At 40.0% G+C, this 20,146-nt stretch overlaps 1 protein-coding gene across 3 annotated transcripts; it reads right to left on the bottom strand.

The window, feature by feature from the left end:
- Nucleotides 1-5,831: 5,831 nt before the first annotated feature.
- On the bottom strand, nt 5,832-16,775 carry vgll3 (vestigial-like family member 3). 3 transcript variants are annotated; one of them, XM_043701179.2, is made up of 5 exons: nt 16,460-16,775; nt 14,555-14,795; nt 12,245-12,724; nt 7,664-7,730; nt 5,832-7,408 (listed from the first exon to the last, which is right to left on the bottom strand). In XM_043701179.2, exons 1-4 carry the CDS (start codon nt 16,571-16,573, stop codon nt 7,699-7,701), a joined length of 867 nt encoding a protein of 288 aa, XP_043557114.1. In that variant the 5' UTR covers nt 16,574-16,775; the 3' UTR covers nt 5,832-7,408; nt 7,664-7,698. The 3 variants fall into 3 exon arrangements, with proteins under 3 accessions (XP_043557114.1, XP_043557113.1, XP_043557115.1); XM_043701178.2 differs by having other exon boundaries at nt 5,832-7,730; XM_043701180.2 differs by having other exon boundaries at nt 5,832-7,730; nt 14,555-14,792.
- Nucleotides 16,776-20,146: the final 3,371 nt, after the last annotated feature.

The following is a 20,146-nucleotide window of genomic DNA, read 5'->3' as shown; positions in this document are numbered from 1 at the left end:
TTTACTGTGACATCAAGTCCCAAAGACATCCTGTTAATTTTATCATTAATCTAAATCAAAATGCAGGTTTCAGCAATGATCTTGATCCATTTATCACTACAAAAGGATTAATTTTCCTGACAGGTCAGCTTTTCATCAATATCTTGTCTGGGAGTTTTTGTTTTGACTTGTTCATGGTATGTGAGTACAATAGCTGGGCCAACATTTAATATCCATCCCTAATTCACCACTGGGCAGTTAAGAGTCAACCACATTGCTATGGGTCTGGAATCAAAATTAGGCCGGACCAGGTAAGGGTGGCAGATTCCTTCCCTAAAGTACATTAGTGAACCAGCTGTTTATTCTTAAATGATGATTGGCTGTGGTTATGTGGTTATCATTAGGCTAACATTATTTTTTTTTGTAACTGAACTCAGGTTCACCATTGTCCTAATGGGATTTTGAACCCATGTGCCCCTTGACATTAACCTGGGTTTTTGGATTACCACTATGCTTCCCCACAGAGTTGAAGTCTGCCGTTTGGGGACAGGAGTTGACATGAATTAGTGAGTGTAGTCACATCACATTGAGATTATTAGTCACAATTTAGAAAACAGTCAGGCAATAACTGCCAAACAAAGAACTTTCCTGAGTAGGGCTTGAACTATCCTGCCCAGGAAAGAACTTGATGCATGTATAGATACTGCATGCTCATTCTCTGTTACCAGTTAATATTTTACATATATATGGAATGTGAAACAGAAAGTCCAAAGCTGCCGAACATGTTACAGTTTGAAAAAATTTAATTACTTTGCAAGAATATTAAAATTTAAGCTTAAATGCTGCACTGGATTGAAAATATAGTAGATGCCAATTAGAAGTGGAAAGAGATCACTTCTTCAAAAGGAAATTTATTCAAATAGGATCAAAAATTAGGTGTTATTTATGATTAATACTGCACATCTACTGACCCAACAACAGTGAAGTAACAGTGATATATTTATAATTGAGGACTGTGAGTGGTTTGGAGGGGAACTGCAGGTGGTGGTGTTCCCATATGTCTGCTGCTCTAGTCCTTCTTGATAGAAGTGGGCGTGGGTTCAGAAGGATGTCCATCTAGTTTTAAGTTGCTAGAATGTATTCTGAGTTTAACCTATTTATTATCATGGTTGTGCCACACAACAAATTGGAGGGGTCCTAAATGTATCAATGGAATGATGTCTTCAGGACTGCTGTGAATGATTCCTTCGACCGATATTGCTTTGGTAAGAATGAAGCCAATTTATGTTTTTCCCCAATGTTTATTAGCTTAGCACTAGCCCAGACTGGCAGATTTTTCAGGTCTTAGCCAGTTTGGTTCAGAGTAGTACTTTCAAAACACCTTCAGTGATGGATATTTAAATCCCCACCCAGGGTACATTCTATGTCCTTGTGGTACTTCTTCCAAGTGATGTGCAGCATGGAGCATAACTGATTCACTTGAGAGAAACCAGCAAATTACCATCAAGAGGAGTTTTATTGGCCTGTGCTTAATTTGATACCATGAGACTGGAGTTAATGGTGAGAAATTTAAGGGCCACTCTGTCCACAACTGTGCTGCAACATTTGACAGGTCTGACTTACCAATGGGACAGGACATAGCTAGAAGTAGTACATCATTCGTGTATAAATTCTTCGGCAGAATGTAATCATTCTTTTATTTTCATTATCCATGCTCTACATCTACCACTACCATTCATTAACACATCAATAAGGGACATTTAAATAAGGCATCGGCCTGACTAGCCATATTTCTCCAGAGAAGAACCATCTTTCTGATTACTTTTCTTTAGTTTCATGTCTTAAAACTCTGCATTATAATGTACAGATTCCAAAACGTGAATAAGCAAACCTTCTGAAGGTTTATCTGTTCACCACAGACTTGCTGGCTTGGATAGATGTCACCTGTTCTTCAACCCAACAGCACAAATACCAGTGTGTTCTTCAAGTAATTTAAATCTAAACCTATTTCTATAAGCTCGATTGCAATCTCCAACTAAACAAATATCTAGCTCAAACCAAGAGAAAGTGATCAAGAGCTTCCTGATGAAGAACTTATACTCGAAACTTCTACTCTCCTGCTCCTCGGATGCTGCCTGACTGACTGCTTTTCCAGCACCACACTTTTCGACTTGAGCTCAAACCAGGTGAACTAACTGCCTTTGGTAGTTCTGCTCTGGTACCACGTACCTACCATTGCGTTTGCTTAAGGCTTGTTCAGTTTGGATGTTCATTATCTGGTTCCGTATCTCAATTCTAATAAACCATTATGAATAACATTTGTTAGCATCACCAGATCCCTATAGTTATGTTTTTTTCGAATAAAAGTTAAGTTCTGCAAGTGTCTCTTCAATAATAGGTCCTGAATTTTCCGTGAAAAACACAGCTGTCATCTAGTGAAACACCTATATCTAGCCAATGCAACACTATTATGATCCTGCTTTTAATTCCATGGCTTCAAAAGCGCCAAGCTGTTGCTAATCGTTTAGCAGAAAACAGTTACGTCCAATCATTCCAGTAATAGCAAAACCTTCGAAAAAATAGTGATACAAGTTTTTAAAAAATCTGGCCCGCCATGTAACCGCAATCACCGACTATTTCATTTAAACCGTCCCTTTTTATTAAAGAGGATCATAGTAGTCCAGCCTGCAATCTACCACAGCATCTAATTAAAATATACACCTGCCCTACTTCCAACAACAGCTCAAATAGCGGTTGTAAAAACATCATCACTACTGAAGGCAGTGTTTGTACTGAGCTCTGGTGGGCTTGATTACTTAGCCGGCCACAGCTTGGATAATTGGGCACTAGTTAATGAGGAAGTTGGATCAGATGGGCGGCAAGGAGTACTTTTACTTTTGTCATCCGTGCTCTTCAGTCCACATGCTCTAACATTTGTAAATGTGTGAATGATCTGTGTGGAAGCAGGATAACAGGTTAATGAGCCCGCAGTGTCCCTCAATTAGCAGTTTGCTGCCCCTGCACAGCTCCATCGAAATGCAGTTTAATTATACACACGGCAGATATTTTAAATACTTTACACTAAATTCTCAGATTTGGACCTCACTGAAAGATACTGTATGCAGAATAATTGCAAGGCTCCGGGATCTCTCTGTAGAGCATTGTTGCAACACACTGCACCGTTTACACCGGTTACTTAGAGAGTGTCAGGAGGAAACCTTATTCATTACTTTGAATGAAGAATGAGACTAGACTATTCATTTCACACACCACGTGCAGTTTACTCTATCATGGACCTCATTCAATTTACTTAATCTCAGGGGGCGGGGGAAAGGAGAGGTTCTGCTGCTCCGGAAAGCCAAGATGGTTAGAACAAACCCCAGAACTCTCTCAACATTTAAAAAAAATCCAGATCCTGTCATTTTCAGACTACTGGTTTCATAATGGGAGCAGATGTGAATTTTAGGATTCTCCCTTCAGAAGTTAGCACTGTACCTTCTGGAATTAACTTTGTCCCTCTTCTCACACGCCCACATTGCATAGGAAAACGCCTCCATGTGTACAAGGTTAGAGATGTTTTGTTTTCATCGGCCCCAGAAAGATACATCTGCAAAACGCAGAGATTCGAACATCATGAACTCTGACTATTCTGATTTAGAAAGTCGTCATAAAGCCATTTCACAGTCGGGGTTCGTTTTTCCATGCATCACACGGATTTGTCATCCAATTGCAGTGCATGAGTTAATTTGTCTCTGGCTCACATGAGTAAACGAGAGTTCATATTAAAATAAAACGAAGAATAGCTATTGCAGCAAATCGGAAACAAAAACGTTCCAACAAAGGGCCACTGTGTTCGAAATATTGAATCTATTATTTTCTCTCTCGAAGGATGCTGCCAGACCTGTTGAGTTTCACCAGCACTTGCTGTGTTTATTTCGGTTTGTGGCAGACACAGAAGAATTCCACAGCATTTCACTTCTGTTTCAGTTTGCTGATTGACACCAACTCTCCTTAATTCCAATTTTATTTCCTAGCTTTATATTTTATCTTAACACCACAACGCCTCAGACGGCATGTGCTGATGACCGCTAACGTTTTTCAATTCCACAAAAGGTCACCGAAAGGTACAAGCCACTGCCCAAAGAATCCTCCCGCAGTCTTTAATGTTGCCGGTTGCAGCCACTTCTCGGTGAAATTAACCTGCCGTGGACCACTCTGAGCATTCTGTATTCTGTGGTGAGTAAGGTAGGCGCAAACCCACCGGCGGGTCCACTATGGCCTCAATCCCCACTCACCCATGAAGATGATATGGAGATACACCATTCCAATTTCCCTGAGTCAGATAGAATCAGTAGATACTTATAACAAGCTGTGAGTTTCTGTTGTGTCAACATATTTGTCCTGGATGTTAATGATTATTAATCGACGAAGGGATGGCACATAACGACTAAAAACGGTTTTGTAGCCAAAAAAAAATGTAGAGGACCCGTAACCATTTCTAATCAACCTGTTCGGGCATATTATTACACACCTCTGGAGCAAAAATAGAAATTGCTGGAAATATTCAGCAGGTCCGGCAGCATCTGTGCACAGTAAAAAGAGGTAACTACTTGGGTCGAGTGACCCTATCTCAGCACTCTCCTGGCTTAGAGGTAGGGACACTAGCGCTGCACTACAAGAGACTCATTTGGATTTTCGTACCGAACTAATTCATATTAACTACAAAGGCAAGTAAACAAACTCCATTAGAGTTCAATGCTGTCGTTGCATATTTTAAGGAGTCATTTTTAACAGCTATTTCAATTGACAAATCTTTGAAATTTAGTGATTCAGTAGCATCAGATGTGTTGATACAGCTGTTACTTTCCACAGACGGATATGGTGAAATTTCGATTATGTTACAGATTTACTCTTCAAAAATCAAGTATCCAGTGTCCAGATACCAATATAATTGTAGCCAAATCTACAAGCCAATGAAGGTCACCCCTTTAGCAGCATCGTTACACAGGAATTGATATCTATAGTATACAATACACCTGGAGAAAATCATAGCAAGTGTTCCGTGTATAGTATTGGAAAACATTTATGTAAAAGAAAGACTAAAAATTTTCTGTTGGGCTTATTGGTTGCAATCATTGACATTTTCATAATGAAAGTAATGCTTTTCAAATTTAATAATCCAATTGATTATACTTTACACAATTACATTTCAGTCAATTCATTTTTGTGTTTGTCATTTTCTGTGTGCATTGCATTGTACAAATATCTGATTTTGTTGATTCGAGTTGGTATATTCAATACCCTGTTTTCCTTTACAATTGGAAATGTGCAAACTATGAGAGAGTTCATGTGTACAACAGTACACCTAGTTATATTTAGAGTGTATTCCCTTTGGAAAGTTTCAAATGGGTTATTGCATGGGTTATGCTATTTTTGACAAGTGCCATCATTTGGGAGTTCACTCTTCCCACATCTGTCATTCTCAGAGTTTAATCCATTCTGTCTGCACTATTTGGATGCAAGATAAAAGTTGCCCATTAACACACACCATGACAGCTGCAGAAATTTTAACAGAGAACAAATTTATAACAAACTTTTTGTATGTCCTGCAGATGGTTTAAATCTGATCCATCAACAATTTCACTATTGGGTGAAATTACATTGAGTGTGGGTTCTGTACAGAGAAAATAAAAATGACTGAAGTTATTATTCTTCTAGGAATTGGCCTAATTTTGTTTATATAAATATGCAACACCTCCAAACAAGACACAATGTTTAATACTCTGTCAGTTAGAACATAATGGTATAAGATATAATCAGATAGTTAAAAATAAAACTCAGACCTCAAGAGATTTAACAAAGTATCATCATTATTTGCAATTTGAATTATTTACAAAGCATAAGAACATGAGTTAAAATAAAATTCTCCTTCAAACAGTAATTAAAAATCATGCAGTTGAAATATGGGTAATAGTTCCAACAAGTTTTTTTTAATTAACATCAACAATGCATTTTACAGTTTTCTGTAAGAAAAAAAAACACCCAAACATATTCAGAGAAATTTGCCACAAAATGTTCCATTGATTTTTGCCTCACTTTATGCATTTGTAAACAGAGAATGATATATGTAACATCTTGGAAGAAATATATTCAACTCAGAATCCTGACTGCTTTTAAGAAAAGAAGTCCAAATTCAAACAGAACTTTCAAAATTGATCATAGGCAAGAATGTTACCATGTTGTACATAGTTGAGATAAAATGTGGAGCTAAAATGTCATTCATCCCGTTCAGAATGACTTAGTTTGCGTTTTAGCTCAAGCAGTTGAGTTTTGGGTGCATTATTTTATCACTAACTTTTTAATATGAATTGCTGAGTCTGGATTTTTTTTTAAAAAAAAACAAAAGGCATGAATACAAACTATCACCTGATGAAGGAGCGGCACTCTGAAAGCTAGTGCTTCCAATTAAACCCGTTGGACTATAACCTGGTGTTGTGAGATTTGTAACTTTGTACACCCCAGTCCAACACCGGCACCTCCAAATCATGAATACAAACAAATGTGAAATGTTGAGTTTTATGGTTTCCTATGAATTGAGGGCAATTTTCTTTACTTTCCCAAAGCATATTTTGTACAGCCTTCATACTTGTCACCATAAGTGTTTGGTTTTTTTTATAAAAAAAATACTAAAGGGAAGAAGGTTACCTTTTTAATAGAACAAAGTATAAAATAAGGACAACCATTAATGCATTAAAAGTTCTATTGCATCTGAAAGGTGCTACATTATTTTTCTCTTTGTGGATGCCATACAATGTTCAGGATGAATGTCAAGTTTATAAAATTTACCTTATGACAATCAATTATTAAAAATTTTGAAGGAAGCAATTCTTGTAGAATCTGGATGAAAAAGACCTTGGTGTGCTAAGAAGTACCTTTTATCAGTAGAAAAATCTGCCCCCTTTTTCCCCCCTCTTTGGTTTCAAAACAATGTTGTTATCTTACTTCTACTTCTATCAATTTGTTTGCAATAAGTTGGTGGTTAAGCCAATATGCTGAATACCAACAAAATGAACATATTGCTATAGTAGACTAAAAGAAAGAACATTAAACCTGTATTCAATTTAGGACATGGTAAAAGTGCTACTGCAGTCCACAAATGATTAACTATACTTAAATTAAAAAAAAATGAAATCAAGAAAAAAAAATGTAGGAATCCCTGGAAGAGTAACATTACATTTTTAACAAGATCAGAGTAATAAACAGTTATAAAAAACTCCAATACTTCACATACTTTTAACCACAAAAATAAAAGAATTTATGTTGTGCCTAATACAATTCTCCACCCAGTGCTTCACTCTCCATAAACTTTTACTTGAAGCTGATCTTTATCCAACAGATTCTGCTAATGGTCCTGTAGAGCGATCCAATTCTACAAAAAAAACAGGCTATGACACTCTTTTCCAGATGCTGAAATTAGATAGCCTTGTTATTTCACTGCAACAATAATTGTTGATTCACTTCACCACTTTCACTTAAAATCATCATTTATTCTACAAATTTACTTTTCATTTCATTAAAACATTTTGCCAGCTTTCTCAGAGTACACTCTTATATAAACCCCGTATTTTCCATCATTACAATTTCTGAAGGTAATTGGTCAAAAGCAAATACTTTGGGTCATTACTTCAATTCCATCAGATTGCAGAGGTGAATTTTTCATCAGCCTGTGAGAGATCCACCGTACCAAAGGGCTGAAATCAATAGGAAATGGAAACATTTCGGTTACAAAAATGGTTAAAAAAAGGATAAATATGAACCATGTAAGTTCTTTGCTTTATCACCTTACTATAAGAACCAGATATCTAACTACATCACAAAACTAAGTTCTAAATATAGCTTTACAATTTACCATGATCTTAAAGTTATCTTTATTTTTAGACAAATGAAAAAGTAGTATTTGAAACCTCATTCAAGTTAATCAAACTGAAACTGTTAAAATGTTCACAGGTTAGTAAAAAGGGGGAATGCACAAAATTTTCAACTGTAATAAGAGGAAGATAATATGGTATTTTATTATGATTATGAAAAGTAATAATCCAGTATATTTATTTTAAGCTGACTCCTATTGATTGAAGTTACAACTGTAATATTAGTAAACCATGTATTTTTTGTGCAGCCTTACACCTTTGGTTCAGCACTTACAAAATTACACAATTTACTTCTGAAATGTGGCAAAGAAAGAAATACATTGTCAAAAGATTTCAGGCAAACTGTTTAGGGAAGATTCTCTATTTAGCCAGTTAAATATTTTACACAAAGGTACAGCTTAATTTTTTAAAAAAATGCTAGTAATGTAACAGTTTTGGAACACTGATTATAAATGTGTCACACAATGGTTGCACATGGAATTTCCTTAAGAGGTTCCTTCAAGAGGGATTTTACCATTTGTCCTTTCCTGTAAGATGGAACAACTAGAGGATAGCAATCACATCAAAGAATGAAAACAAGAGCTTTTAGAATGAGTCGTTAGGTTGGTCATCTCTTTTTTTAAAATCAGCAATACAGTTGCATTGACATCATTCAGCTCTTCAGTTTGTTAAAGGAGCATGCCATGATGAGAAATAAAAATGAGAGACTATGGTTTAATAAATTCCTTATTAAATAAATAGAATATGGATGGATACCATATTGCATATTTCATAATATAATTGTTTTTTTCCATTTGTGACAGCAAATTAAGAATAGAGTGTGAAAAATTAATAGTTTGCAAGCATTATAATGTTTAGGTAATAGTCCTAATTCTCAGGTGCCATACTTTATTATTTTGGGAATGCTCCAAAATAAGTCAACCTCTTTAGATTGTTAAAAGCAGGAAGCAATCCCCAAACCAATTTATTTGTTCCTTTTCCTCTAAATTAGGTTAGTTCCTGTTTTGGTGTTCACCTTTTTGGAAACACTAAGACATTGCCATCGTTTGTTGTAGATATATATTTCCAATTTTCTATTATGTCTCTCCTAAAGATAATCACATGAAGTTTGAATCATTAGCTCCTGTTAATTGGAGACAGATTTTTAAAATAATTTACAGCCATGTTGTCGCCAGTTTGAATTTACACGGCAGCCAGCTGATGTTGTATAACTTCAGATTGAGTTTCCACTGGAGCACTCATTCATTTGGTGGAAGCTGGTCCATTGGCATGCTGGTAGAGAAGGCTACCACTTCTATGTGGGAAAGGGTAGGTTCCACATTTCTGTGAAAATCCCTGTGTCGAGTTCATGCTAGATTTCCCCATGCTCCTTGGCACTGAAGACAAGCTTTTTAGCAGTCTTCCCAAGACAATGAGTACTTTGTTTTGCATCCTGATAAGTGTGTCTTCTGACTGGTACTGTATTGAAGTGCTCACTTCAAATGTCTACAGCAAACCTCACATGACCTTGCCTTCTGGCTAGCTGGCATCTTTGCCCTTTGGCAAGGCTGCAGATACTCAATCATCTTTCATGTGCTGATTGTACTTCAGCATTATCTCAATTACATGCAGTGTCAATATCGGAGCTACTGGCTGTGATTATAAAATCAAGTGACAGTATTATGCCTTCACCATGCTGTGCTTTAACTGCTTGGACAATTTGCATGTGATGGACATCTGAAAGATAAAGGCATGCAGGTAAGGGTTGGTATGGGAAGTGGGGGTGGATGTGAGATAGAATGTGCATGTTTACACCATCTGTGACTCTTAAATCAAAATAAAAAAGAGTGGGATAAGGATTTGGTAGGATGTGAGAAGGAGGATTAGTTGCGTAGAGATCATCTTTGATGGTTTCAGCCGTTCAGTTGGCATCAAGATTTTGATGGCGATTTAAAAGTGTCAGAAGCTCCTACTGTCATTATTGACTATAACATTTGAAAATGTCTCATTAACCTTATTGATTCAGATGGGGCTATTGAACTTTTTAGTCTACATTCATATCCTTGTCCTTGCATTGCCCTCCACACCTATATATTCTAATGGATGGCCTGATACCTGCTTGTTCCCAAGTCCCTCTAAAATGGGAGACAGGTTGGGAGTAGATAAGGCGGCAGTTTGTCGGCCACTTGTTGCATTTAATAGTGTCCCTATAGCTTCAAGCACATCAGCAAAAGATCAAACATTCAGCCCAGTACATGTTTGGTAGTAGAAACAGTCAAGGGCTCCAGTCACTAAAGATAGTCGGGGCTCTGGTTATTGGAGACATTAATATTTGGTGTATTCAGGAAGGGGAGAGTCTGATTTGGTGCAAATTCCAGGTTTCAGACTGACAAAGTTATGGATATCAGAAATGGTCTGGTTACAGAAAGGGTTTTGAAAACAAAAATAGAATAACTGTGTTAAGCCTGGTAGACTATATTCATATACAAATACTTTGAGCTATTGTCATTGAAGTCGATAAAGTTCAGGTGGAAAATGTAAGATTTTTTCCTTAGGTTGGGAAGTTGCTAGTGATACACTATAAATTTTAAAACAGACGTCAAGTGACCAAGGTAAGTTAAGAGAATTTTATTTTTCATTTGACAGTAGATGGGGCAGAGATTAGAGAAGAAATCTGGATAATATTTCAAAGGAAGAAAGATTCTGGACAATAGAGAGACAGGAGGGAATGGGATTCATTTTGGATTGCTCTAATGAAGAGCCAGAATTGTCTCAGTGGGCTGAATAATCACTGTGGGGAAACTTTCATTGTTCATACTCATTAATTTCCACCTTTGTTATTTGTCTTGCTGCAGTTACAAATATTTAAATGCTATTGTTAACAATTAAATTCAATATGTTTAAATTTATACATTCCTGGTCAAATGTCAACAGAAAATTAATAAAAATCAGAGTCATACAGCACAGAAACAGAAACCCTTTGGACCAACTCATCTATGCTGACCAAGTTTCCCAAACTAAACTAGTCCCACTTACCTGAGGTTGCCCCATATCCTTCTCAACCTTTTTCTTATTCATTTACCTACCCAAATGTCTTTTTAAAAGGTTGTAACTGCACCTGCATCCACCATTTTCTCTGGCTGCTCATTCCACATATGAACATATCTGTGTGAAAAGTTGCCCCTCCGGTCCCTTTTAAATCTTTCTCCTCTCACCTTAAAATTATGCCCTCTAGTTTTGAATTCTAGAGAGAAGACCTTTGCTATTCACCTTATCATGTCTGTCATGATTTTATAAGCCTTCATAAAGGTCAACCCTCAACCTCCTACACTGCAGCGAAAAAAGTCCCAGCTTATCCAATCTATCCTTATAACTCAAACTCTCCAATCCCGGTAATACTTTGAGTCTTTTCTGCATCCTCTCCAATTTAAAAATATCCTTCCTATAGCAGTGTGAGCAGAATTGTACACAATATTCCAAAAGTGGCCATACCAATGTCTTGTACAACCTCAACATGACATTCCCAATTCCTACATTCAATGATCTGAGCAATGAAGGCAAGCATGCTAAACACCTTCTTAACCATCCTGTGTACCTATGATGAGGGTGATAGTCTAGTGGTATTATCATTGGACTGTTAATCCAGAGAGCTTGGTAATGTTTTGTGACCCAGATTTGAATCCCCCCCATATGGTGGGATTTGAATTCAATAAAAATCTGGAATTTAGAGCCTAATGATGACCATGAACCATTGCTAATCATTAGAAAAACCCATCTGGTTCACTAATGCCATTTTAGGAAGGAAACTCCCATCCTTACCTGGTCTGGCTTACACTCCAGACCCACAGCAATGTGGTTGATTCTTAACTGCCTTCTGGGCAATTGGGAATGGGTAATAAATGTTGGCCGAGCTGGTGATTCCCACATCCTGTGAATGAATAATAAAAGAAAAAAAAAGTGTTCCTGAACTCCTAGGTCTCTCTGTTCGAGGAGACAACTCAGGGCCCCTACATGTCCTGCCCTTGTTTGTTTTACCGAAGTGAACCCTCAGCTCATGGGCCAAACTGATCAAGATCATTTTGTAATCTTAAAAAATCTTCTTTACTGTCCTCTATGCCACCAGTTTTAGTATCATCTATAAACATACTAACCACGCTTCCTAAATTCTCATTCAAATTGTTTATATAAAATTAGACCCAGCACTAATCCCTGCAGAACACTGGTGGTCACAGGCCTTCAGTCCAAAAAATACTTCCAAAGTGATATTCTTCTTTGAAGTAAAAACACAAATCTTTTCAAAACGCTGTTGCCATTATAGCCTGCACTAACAATTGCCAGAAAATAAAAATACTGCTCACCTGTGTCAAAATTTACGGCTTGTGCCATCTCAAGAGTTCCATGAAAGGCTCCAGCCCAAGACGAACCAGCAGCAGGGTCTGTCTTTGTGATTTCACCAGGTGTTGTGGTAATCCTAGCAGCTCTCACTGATGGTACCAATAATGACCCATAACGTGGGTCTAAATGTGGACTGTGATGGTGGGTGTGGGCATGTGGATGATGCATATGTGGGTAAACCTCATGAACAAGTGGATAGCTGGAACTCCCTTGTGATGACAATGTGTAGGGCCACGGCTCAACATTGGATGGGGGAGCACTGGATTGGTGTAGTCCATGTCCTGGCCAAGCCATGGGATCTGGGGAATGAAACACACTCCCAGTTGCAGCAGAGATATCGGGGTGACTCGCACTCAGAGCTGGAGGTGCTGGGGCTTGGTAAGTGCTGCTCCAGAAAGAAGCAGGGAAATTGTTCTTCTGATTTGTAGAAAATGGCAGTCCTTCTGAAAAGGAAAGGAAAAATAATTAATATTTACTTTGAATTAGTATTTGTAAAATGCTGCAATACATATAGACTAAATGCATACATTTACATAGTGACTGCAAATCCTTCCCGTATCAAATAACTATCTATATTACTGTGCAAGAGATAGCAGATTTAAAGAAACAGCTAATGTAATCATGTAGTCATGGAGTTGTACAGCATTGAAACAGACCCTTCGGTCCCTCATCCTTCACAATAGAAAGACGCAAAAGGTCTGGTAACATCTATAAAGAGGGAAAGTTAGGGTTTTTTTTAGACCAATATGAATTGAAGAGCAATTATTTATTCTTTATTCTGTTCAAAAATGTGTGTGGGTGGGGGAAGAAAAGTGGAACAGCAGGAAAGTTCAAGGAAAGGGCAGAGGTGGAGAGAGCTTAGAAATCAAAAGTGCTATGGACCAAAAAGCAAAGTGGTAATGGTTGTGGTTTGTGAGCAAAGGATCGGTGTTAAAGGCAGAATAAAAAGCAACTGTGACTGCAACCAAAAATACGAACGCAAGATACGGGCATTGCAGCGGGGGGCGGTCGGGGTGCAGCGGATATCAGAATGGGGAACAGAGTTCATGCTCGGAAGTTGTTGAGCTTCATGTCCAGTTCAGAGGCTGTGAAATGTCTAACCGGAAAAGGAGACGCTGTGAGACCAGATTTGTTAACAGGGGAACAAAGTGGTGGATCTTGAAGCGACAGATGACCAGCAGGTCAGGATTACCTTCACGATAATCAACTAAGCAAAAATGAAAAAAAGTGCGTTCAGAAAAAACGCAAAGGCCATTTAATATGACTAGATTCTTTAAGAAAATAGGAATTGACATGAAGTACTGTGCTCGTCCAGGCGCTGTGAGCCTTCTCTCAAGATCTCTGCAAGTGGATTACTCAGCCAGCGAGAAATTAATCTTGAGGAAAACAGCATCTGAAAATTCACTGGAATATCTGGTAACAGAATCGGTTCCGAGCCAGATATCTTTATTTCCCCTAACGGTTTGGCAAACACTTTTTAACCTTCCCCTCTCTGTAGTGGGAGTGTTATTTTAATTTGTGTGTTCTGAACCCAGTTTTCCCCATTTTTATTCACTGACATCTTGTTAAAATTGCAAATATTCCAGCAGACTCTGTTGCGACGCATTGAAAACCCAAACCGGTTGGATTTAGTGATGGAGAGCAGTGGGTGGACAGGGATTCACAGCAGCTGCTGCAATATTGGGAAAAGAGGCTTCGTGCAGTAATGTGCAGTTCCAATGCATCACAGAGGTGATGAAATAAACAAAAAAAAGGGTAAATTCGCCGAGGGTTGGATTTCATAGAAGGATAAGGCAGCTTTGTGGACAGAAGCCGTCAGTATATTTTGTCCTTTAGCAAGTTTGCAGAATACACAGTGGGTTTCTGTAAAGAAACGCGGAATTGTGCACTTAAACGGTAAAGGCGAGAGAAAATCCGAAATGTGATCTCTCTGAAAATCGTTGGACGGGTATTTATCCTTCGAAGTATGGAGTGTAGAGCATGAATTTGACCCATTGCAACTGCCTACCTGTAAGGTGTATGAAATTACAAATGATAAACGACAATTAAAAAAAAATCGCTGTATATTTGATCGGAGCGAGTAATAAAGTTCAAATATTGCCCGTCGGTGACATTTCCCTTCTCCGAATGTAAATGGGATGTTTCCTCTCCTGAAGTGGAGAGCTTAGTGCGTGTGCACTAAGTAAACGCCCTCAGCATTTCCTCATTGACCAATAACGTCCCCAAAAATCAGCTGGGGATTCACTAAAGTTTCCAGGAGTAGTTTTCCCTACCTTTCCAGGCGGCGCTGGAAGAAGCCAGCGGCTTGGAGTTGCGGTTGTCGCTGGGGAAGTTGCTCAGGGCCCGGCTGAAGTGTTCGTCGACCACGGCGCCGATGTCCCCCTGGAAGTAGGTGAGCAGCACGCATCTGGAACTGATGTACTCGGCCTCAGGGGCTTGGTCCTTTTCACCCTCTTTGCTTTGCGAGTTGTTCTCCGTGGACTCCTGCATCTTGCTGTACAGGGCTAACTTCTGCTGCAAGGAACAAGTGGCAGATCAGACTCAATTTAATCTCACAACAGCAACACGGACAAGACACGCAGATCCCCTGTTTGAGAAGCAAGTTGTATTTACTGCACCCTCCACTGCAGCGAGCGAGCGAGCAAGCTCGGTCTTAATTCTAAAAAAAAAATACAAGAATCAACTGTCACGCCAGAAAACATTCGCATTAATTTCACTGGAAAGTTTCGTAACAGGAACTTCGCTCACATTCTGAGAAGGGTACAGACAAACATATGATCCAAACTTTTAGACTAAATTCTCTATTCCAAAATGTCAGTGAGATGACAGTGCTTGCTGAACGGAATATTATCAGAATGCTATTTTTATATCGTTAATATTAAACACGATCTATTTATTAACAGAATATATATAGACTAGTCCGCTTAAGAAAACGCTATCATGTAGCTCATGTGTATAGTGTACAAAAGATAAAAGAAAAATCAAATCAGGGACCCTCAAGTCACAGGGAACCGCCAGACCGCCAAGATTTCAAATCCTCTCTCCCGTTCATTTCCAAGGGAAAAAATTTCTGTTCATTGTTGCTGTAATATCATTCCCCACAATATCCCTTGAAAATGTCGCTTTCCCACGGTTTATTACTGCGGTCTAGCCTGTCTGCTTGCAGAACTATTCACATCTTGAATGAGTTTAGCGTGGCATTATATAGTTTATTCAATACACATTATCCAAATCACTTTGCACTGCGGTAAATTACAGCGTTATCTTAATTCACTTGCTCCATTCACGTGTGTTCACCACTTGCATTAATTGGGGGTTTTTTCATAAGGATATTTTTTTCTTGTACTTCTGTCCAGCGATATAATTGTCCATTGATTTGATATCTGCTCCGAAAGAAATTCCAGGGGCCTTAAAAAAAAGGCAGCGAAAAAGTCAACGTTAGATCCGAGAGAGAATCCCGTTGGATTTGAAATGTTTCTATCTTCACGGATGCTGCCAGACCCGGTGATATTTTCCAATAACTCTCTGCTTATATTTCAATAGTTAGGCAGTTGTAAGCTGGCAAGTGAGGGGCAAATATTAATTGGGTGGCGCATTTCCAACGTTATTCCGTTGTAATTTAGTACCACACCATTCAAATTTGGCCATAAACTCCAAATCTCTCCTTTTGCATTGAACGTAAGGTTTTGTTTTATTAACCAAGGCTGTGAGAATGTGCTGTCACAGTGCATCAGATAATAAATAAGTTTCGTTTTCTGTTTAAATGGTCGGCTCGGAGATGACTTCAATATAAATTGGAGGGTCTCATGCTGACAATTGGATATTTCTCTTCCTAGAAATGATGTATCCTCGACCTGTGTGCGAGGGAGTGCTGCGAAGCCAACTCTGGGAGCTTACACCGCTCCGGCTCTCGGGCTGCTATGCAGAGAATTTCAGAGCGAGTTGGTCAGACATATCCAAGAGATCGCGTCATGTGTTGTCAAACGGAATGAAGAAACCACAACGGAATTTGACAGCTGACTTGTAGCCAGTTTACAAGGCAGCTGCTAATTCGCCTCTTGTCCAATTCCTCCCCCACCACCACCACCCAACCAACTACACACACCCAAAGCCTTCACCCATGTTTGTCTCAATCAGATGTCAGTCAGACTTTGGCATCTGTTCTTCTTCCCCCTTACCTGCTGAGAGTGATGATGACGGTAACAGGCTGCGGTGTACGCGGCTGCAGCGGCTGCTGGCAAATACTGGTGGGCTCCATAAGACTGATGGTATCTAACATCCAGACAACTCATGACCGAGCATTGACGGTGCGGGCTGGGTTAAAGGGGATCTTACGCGGGGCTAGTCCCTTGCATCCTGACTTTATAAACGCTCTCCGGACTGAACAGGCAATTGAGGCGATTTGCATGAAGATAATGCGAGGCCCCCTCCGCCTGGTGCCGGGACTGGGGGAGAAAGTTTTTTTTTGTGGGAGGGGGGTGTCAAGCGATTGATCGGAACATCAGCAACTCCGCCCGCATCCAGGGGATTGGACCAGGCACAGCCCTCCCTCCTTTCTCCCATTGGACAGACCACCAGCAAGTACCACCCACTCCCGACCCCTCAGTCGATTTGAATTTCCGTTCCTTTCCTTTCAATCTTTCATCCTTTAACTTTTATAACGTGTGCAAATCACCGGGCCAAATACGCTGGACCTGTTTTAAATGTCCAGAAAATACTGTTGGTATTTATCTCATGAAGGTTTCCCCAGACAGCAGCTGGGTGTAGTTGGGATAGAGACAAGGTGAACGCTTTCCGCTGAGGTTTTAGGGCAATTTGAGAAATGCTGTGACCGGCACCTGCAGAGTGCATCACTGACTCTGAACACTGCCAAATCTGGCAATCGGTTTTGCAGTGTCCTGCTACACTTATCGAGCATTTGGACACTTAGTGTCGACTAATACCCAACTCAAATTCATAGAATCTCGACAGCGTGAAAGCAGGCCATTGGTCAGACAGACCCTCCTAAGACCATCCTACCCAGACCTACCCCTATCCTATCCCTGTAGCCTTGCATTTCCCCTGGTTTATTCACCTACCTTGTACATCCCTAAACACTATGGCCAACTAAGAAAGGCCAATCCACCTAACCCGCACATCTTTGGACTGTGGAGGATAGATAGGGAGAGAACATGAAAACTCCGCCCAGACAGTGGCCAAACAGAATCAAACCCAGGTCCCTGGTGCTATGAGGCAGTGAGCCACCCTGCAATCCTTTTTATTTGCAATAAGATTGATTTGTAATAATGCTGCACCTCACACTCATTTGTGTGCTTGGCTTCACCTCGAATTCAAACAGTGTGTCTTCATGTCCCACTTCCAGATGCTGGAATCCATGCTCCAGGCTTGCATTTCAGTGCAGTGCTGCAATATTGGATGAGTCATCTCTTGAATGAGCTGTTAAACTAAGGCTATGCCTTTTCAGAGAACCACTAACAAATCCCATGAAGCTAAACAAGGGTTAAGGGGCTCCTCAGTGATGTTACAGGCAAAACATACCTCCCAAGTAATAGGAGCTAATTGAACCCTCGGCCAACAGATCAGTTCTAAGCTCTAATGTCCTGCCGTTTCTAGTCCTGAATGGGCATTAACTCACTGGAGTAGGAGGCTTCACAAATAGCTCCATGCTCTATAATAGGGGAACCTAGTCAGTGCAAAAGATAAGACTGAAGCATTTGCCACAATCTTCAGTCATAACTGTCAAACGGATGATCCACCTCAAGCAATCTCCAGCCTCATGACTATTTGAAGCAAATTTCCTTCACTCCAGGTGATATCAAGGAACAGCTGAAGGAAACAGATAGCTGGAGCCAATTCTTTTCCCAACAAGATTCTGAGAATAGTACTGTTTTCCAGAACCAGTCAAGCTGTTATAGCACATTTGCAACATTGACATCTACCCAGCAATACACAATAGACAATAGGTGCAGGAGTAGGCCATTCAGCCCTTCGAGCCTGCACCGCCATTCAATATGATCATGGCTGATCATTCCTAATCAGTATCCTCTTCCTGCCTTATCTCCATAACCCTTGATTCCACTATCTTTGAGAGCTCTATCCAACTCTTTCTTAAATGAATGCAGAGATTGGGCCTATACTGCCCTCTGGAGCAGAGCATTCCACACAGCCACCACTCTCTGGGTGAAGAAGTTTCTCCTCATCTCTGTCCTAAGTGGTCTACCCCGTATTTTTAAGCTGTGTCCTCTGGTTCGGCACTCACCCATCAGTGGAAACATGTTTGGAAAATGCAACACAAATCCAATTTGGCCAATTACACCTAAGCATTCTATGTGCAGTCATCAGTGAAGTGGTGGAAGGTATTGTTGACAATGATATCAATGGTTCCTAGTCAAAAATAAACTTCTCACCAATGCTTCAGTTTGGGTTCTGTCAGGGTCACTTAGCTCCTGACCTCATTACAGACTTGGTTTAACTATGGAGGAAAGAGCTGAGCTACAAAAAAATACAGAGTCTCTTGACTTCAAGGTTGCATTTGATTGAGTTTGAGATCAAGGAGCCTGTGAAAAACTAGAGTCAATGGAAATAGGGGGAATATTCCCCAGTGCCTGGAGTCATACTTAGCATAAAGTTTGGGGTCATTGGAGTTGAATCATCTCAGACATTACTGCTGGAGGTCCTCAGGATAATGTGCTAATAATGTTCAGCTGCTCATGAATGACCTTCTCTCCATCATAAAGACAGGGTGGGAATGCTCACTGAGGTTTGCACAATGATCAGCAACATTTGCACCTCTTCAGATTCTTAAGTAGCTCATATCCATATGCAACAAAAACCATTTATTAGGCCTTGGTGTTGTCTAGGTTTTTGATTAGATTACTTACAGTGTGGAAACAGGCCCTTCGGCCCCACAAGTCCACACCAACCCTCCAAAGCGCAACCCACCCAGACCCATTCCCCTACATCTAACACTATGGGCAATTTAACTTGGCCAATTCACCTAACCTGCACATTTTTGGACTGTGGGAGGAAACCGGACCACCCGGAGGAAACCCACGCAGACACAGGGAGAATGTGCAAACTCCACACAGAGAGTCGCCTGAGGCGGGAATTGAACCCAGGTCTCTGGCACTGTGAGGCAGCAGGGCTAACCACTGTGGCATGGTGGCACAGTGGTTAGCACTGCTCCCTCACAGCACCAGAGACCTGGTTTCAATTCCCGCCTCTGGCGACTCTCTGTGTGGAGTTTGCACATTCTCCCTGTGTCTGCGTGGGTTTCCTCCGGGTGCTGCAGTTTCCTCCCACAGTCCAAAAATGTGCAGGTTAGGTGAATTGGCCATGCTAAATTGCCCATAGTGTTGGGTGGAGGGGTAAATGTAGTGGAATGGGTATGGGTGGGTTGCTCTTCGGAGGGTCTGTGTGGACTTGTTGGGCCGAAGGGCCTGTTTCCACACTGTAAGTAATCTAATCAAAAACCTAGACAACATCAAGGCCTAATAAATAGCAAGGAACATTTGCAGCACTTATGCATCAGGCAATGACTACCTCCAACACGAAAGTAACCCTTTGACATTCAATAGCATTATCAATATACAAATATATAAAATAGGAGCAGAGGTAAATGGTTCAGCTGCTTGAGATTGCACCACTATTGAATTTCAAATTCCTCATTTCCATCTACTGCTAACCCTGGATTCCCTTGCCAAACAAAAGTAAATCCATCCTGGACTTTAAAATATTCAGTAACCCCGAATCCATCACTTGCTGTGACTGAGCTCCAAAGCTGCACAACGTACTGGGAGAAAGTAAATCTCCTCAATTTGAATTCTACCTGAAAAAAACTCCCTCTAATTTTAAACAGTGCCCCC

Source organism: Chiloscyllium plagiosum, unplaced genomic scaffold (assembly GCF_037043375.1).
Source record: "Chiloscyllium plagiosum isolate Xiang-an unplaced genomic scaffold, Cpla_swu_hap1 HiC_scaffold_12, whole genome shotgun sequence".
Taxonomy (NCBI): domain Eukaryota; kingdom Metazoa; phylum Chordata; class Chondrichthyes; order Orectolobiformes; family Hemiscylliidae; genus Chiloscyllium; species Chiloscyllium plagiosum.
The sequence above is the reverse complement of the archived record's forward strand: the minus strand, read 5'-3'. Positions and strand labels throughout refer to the sequence as shown.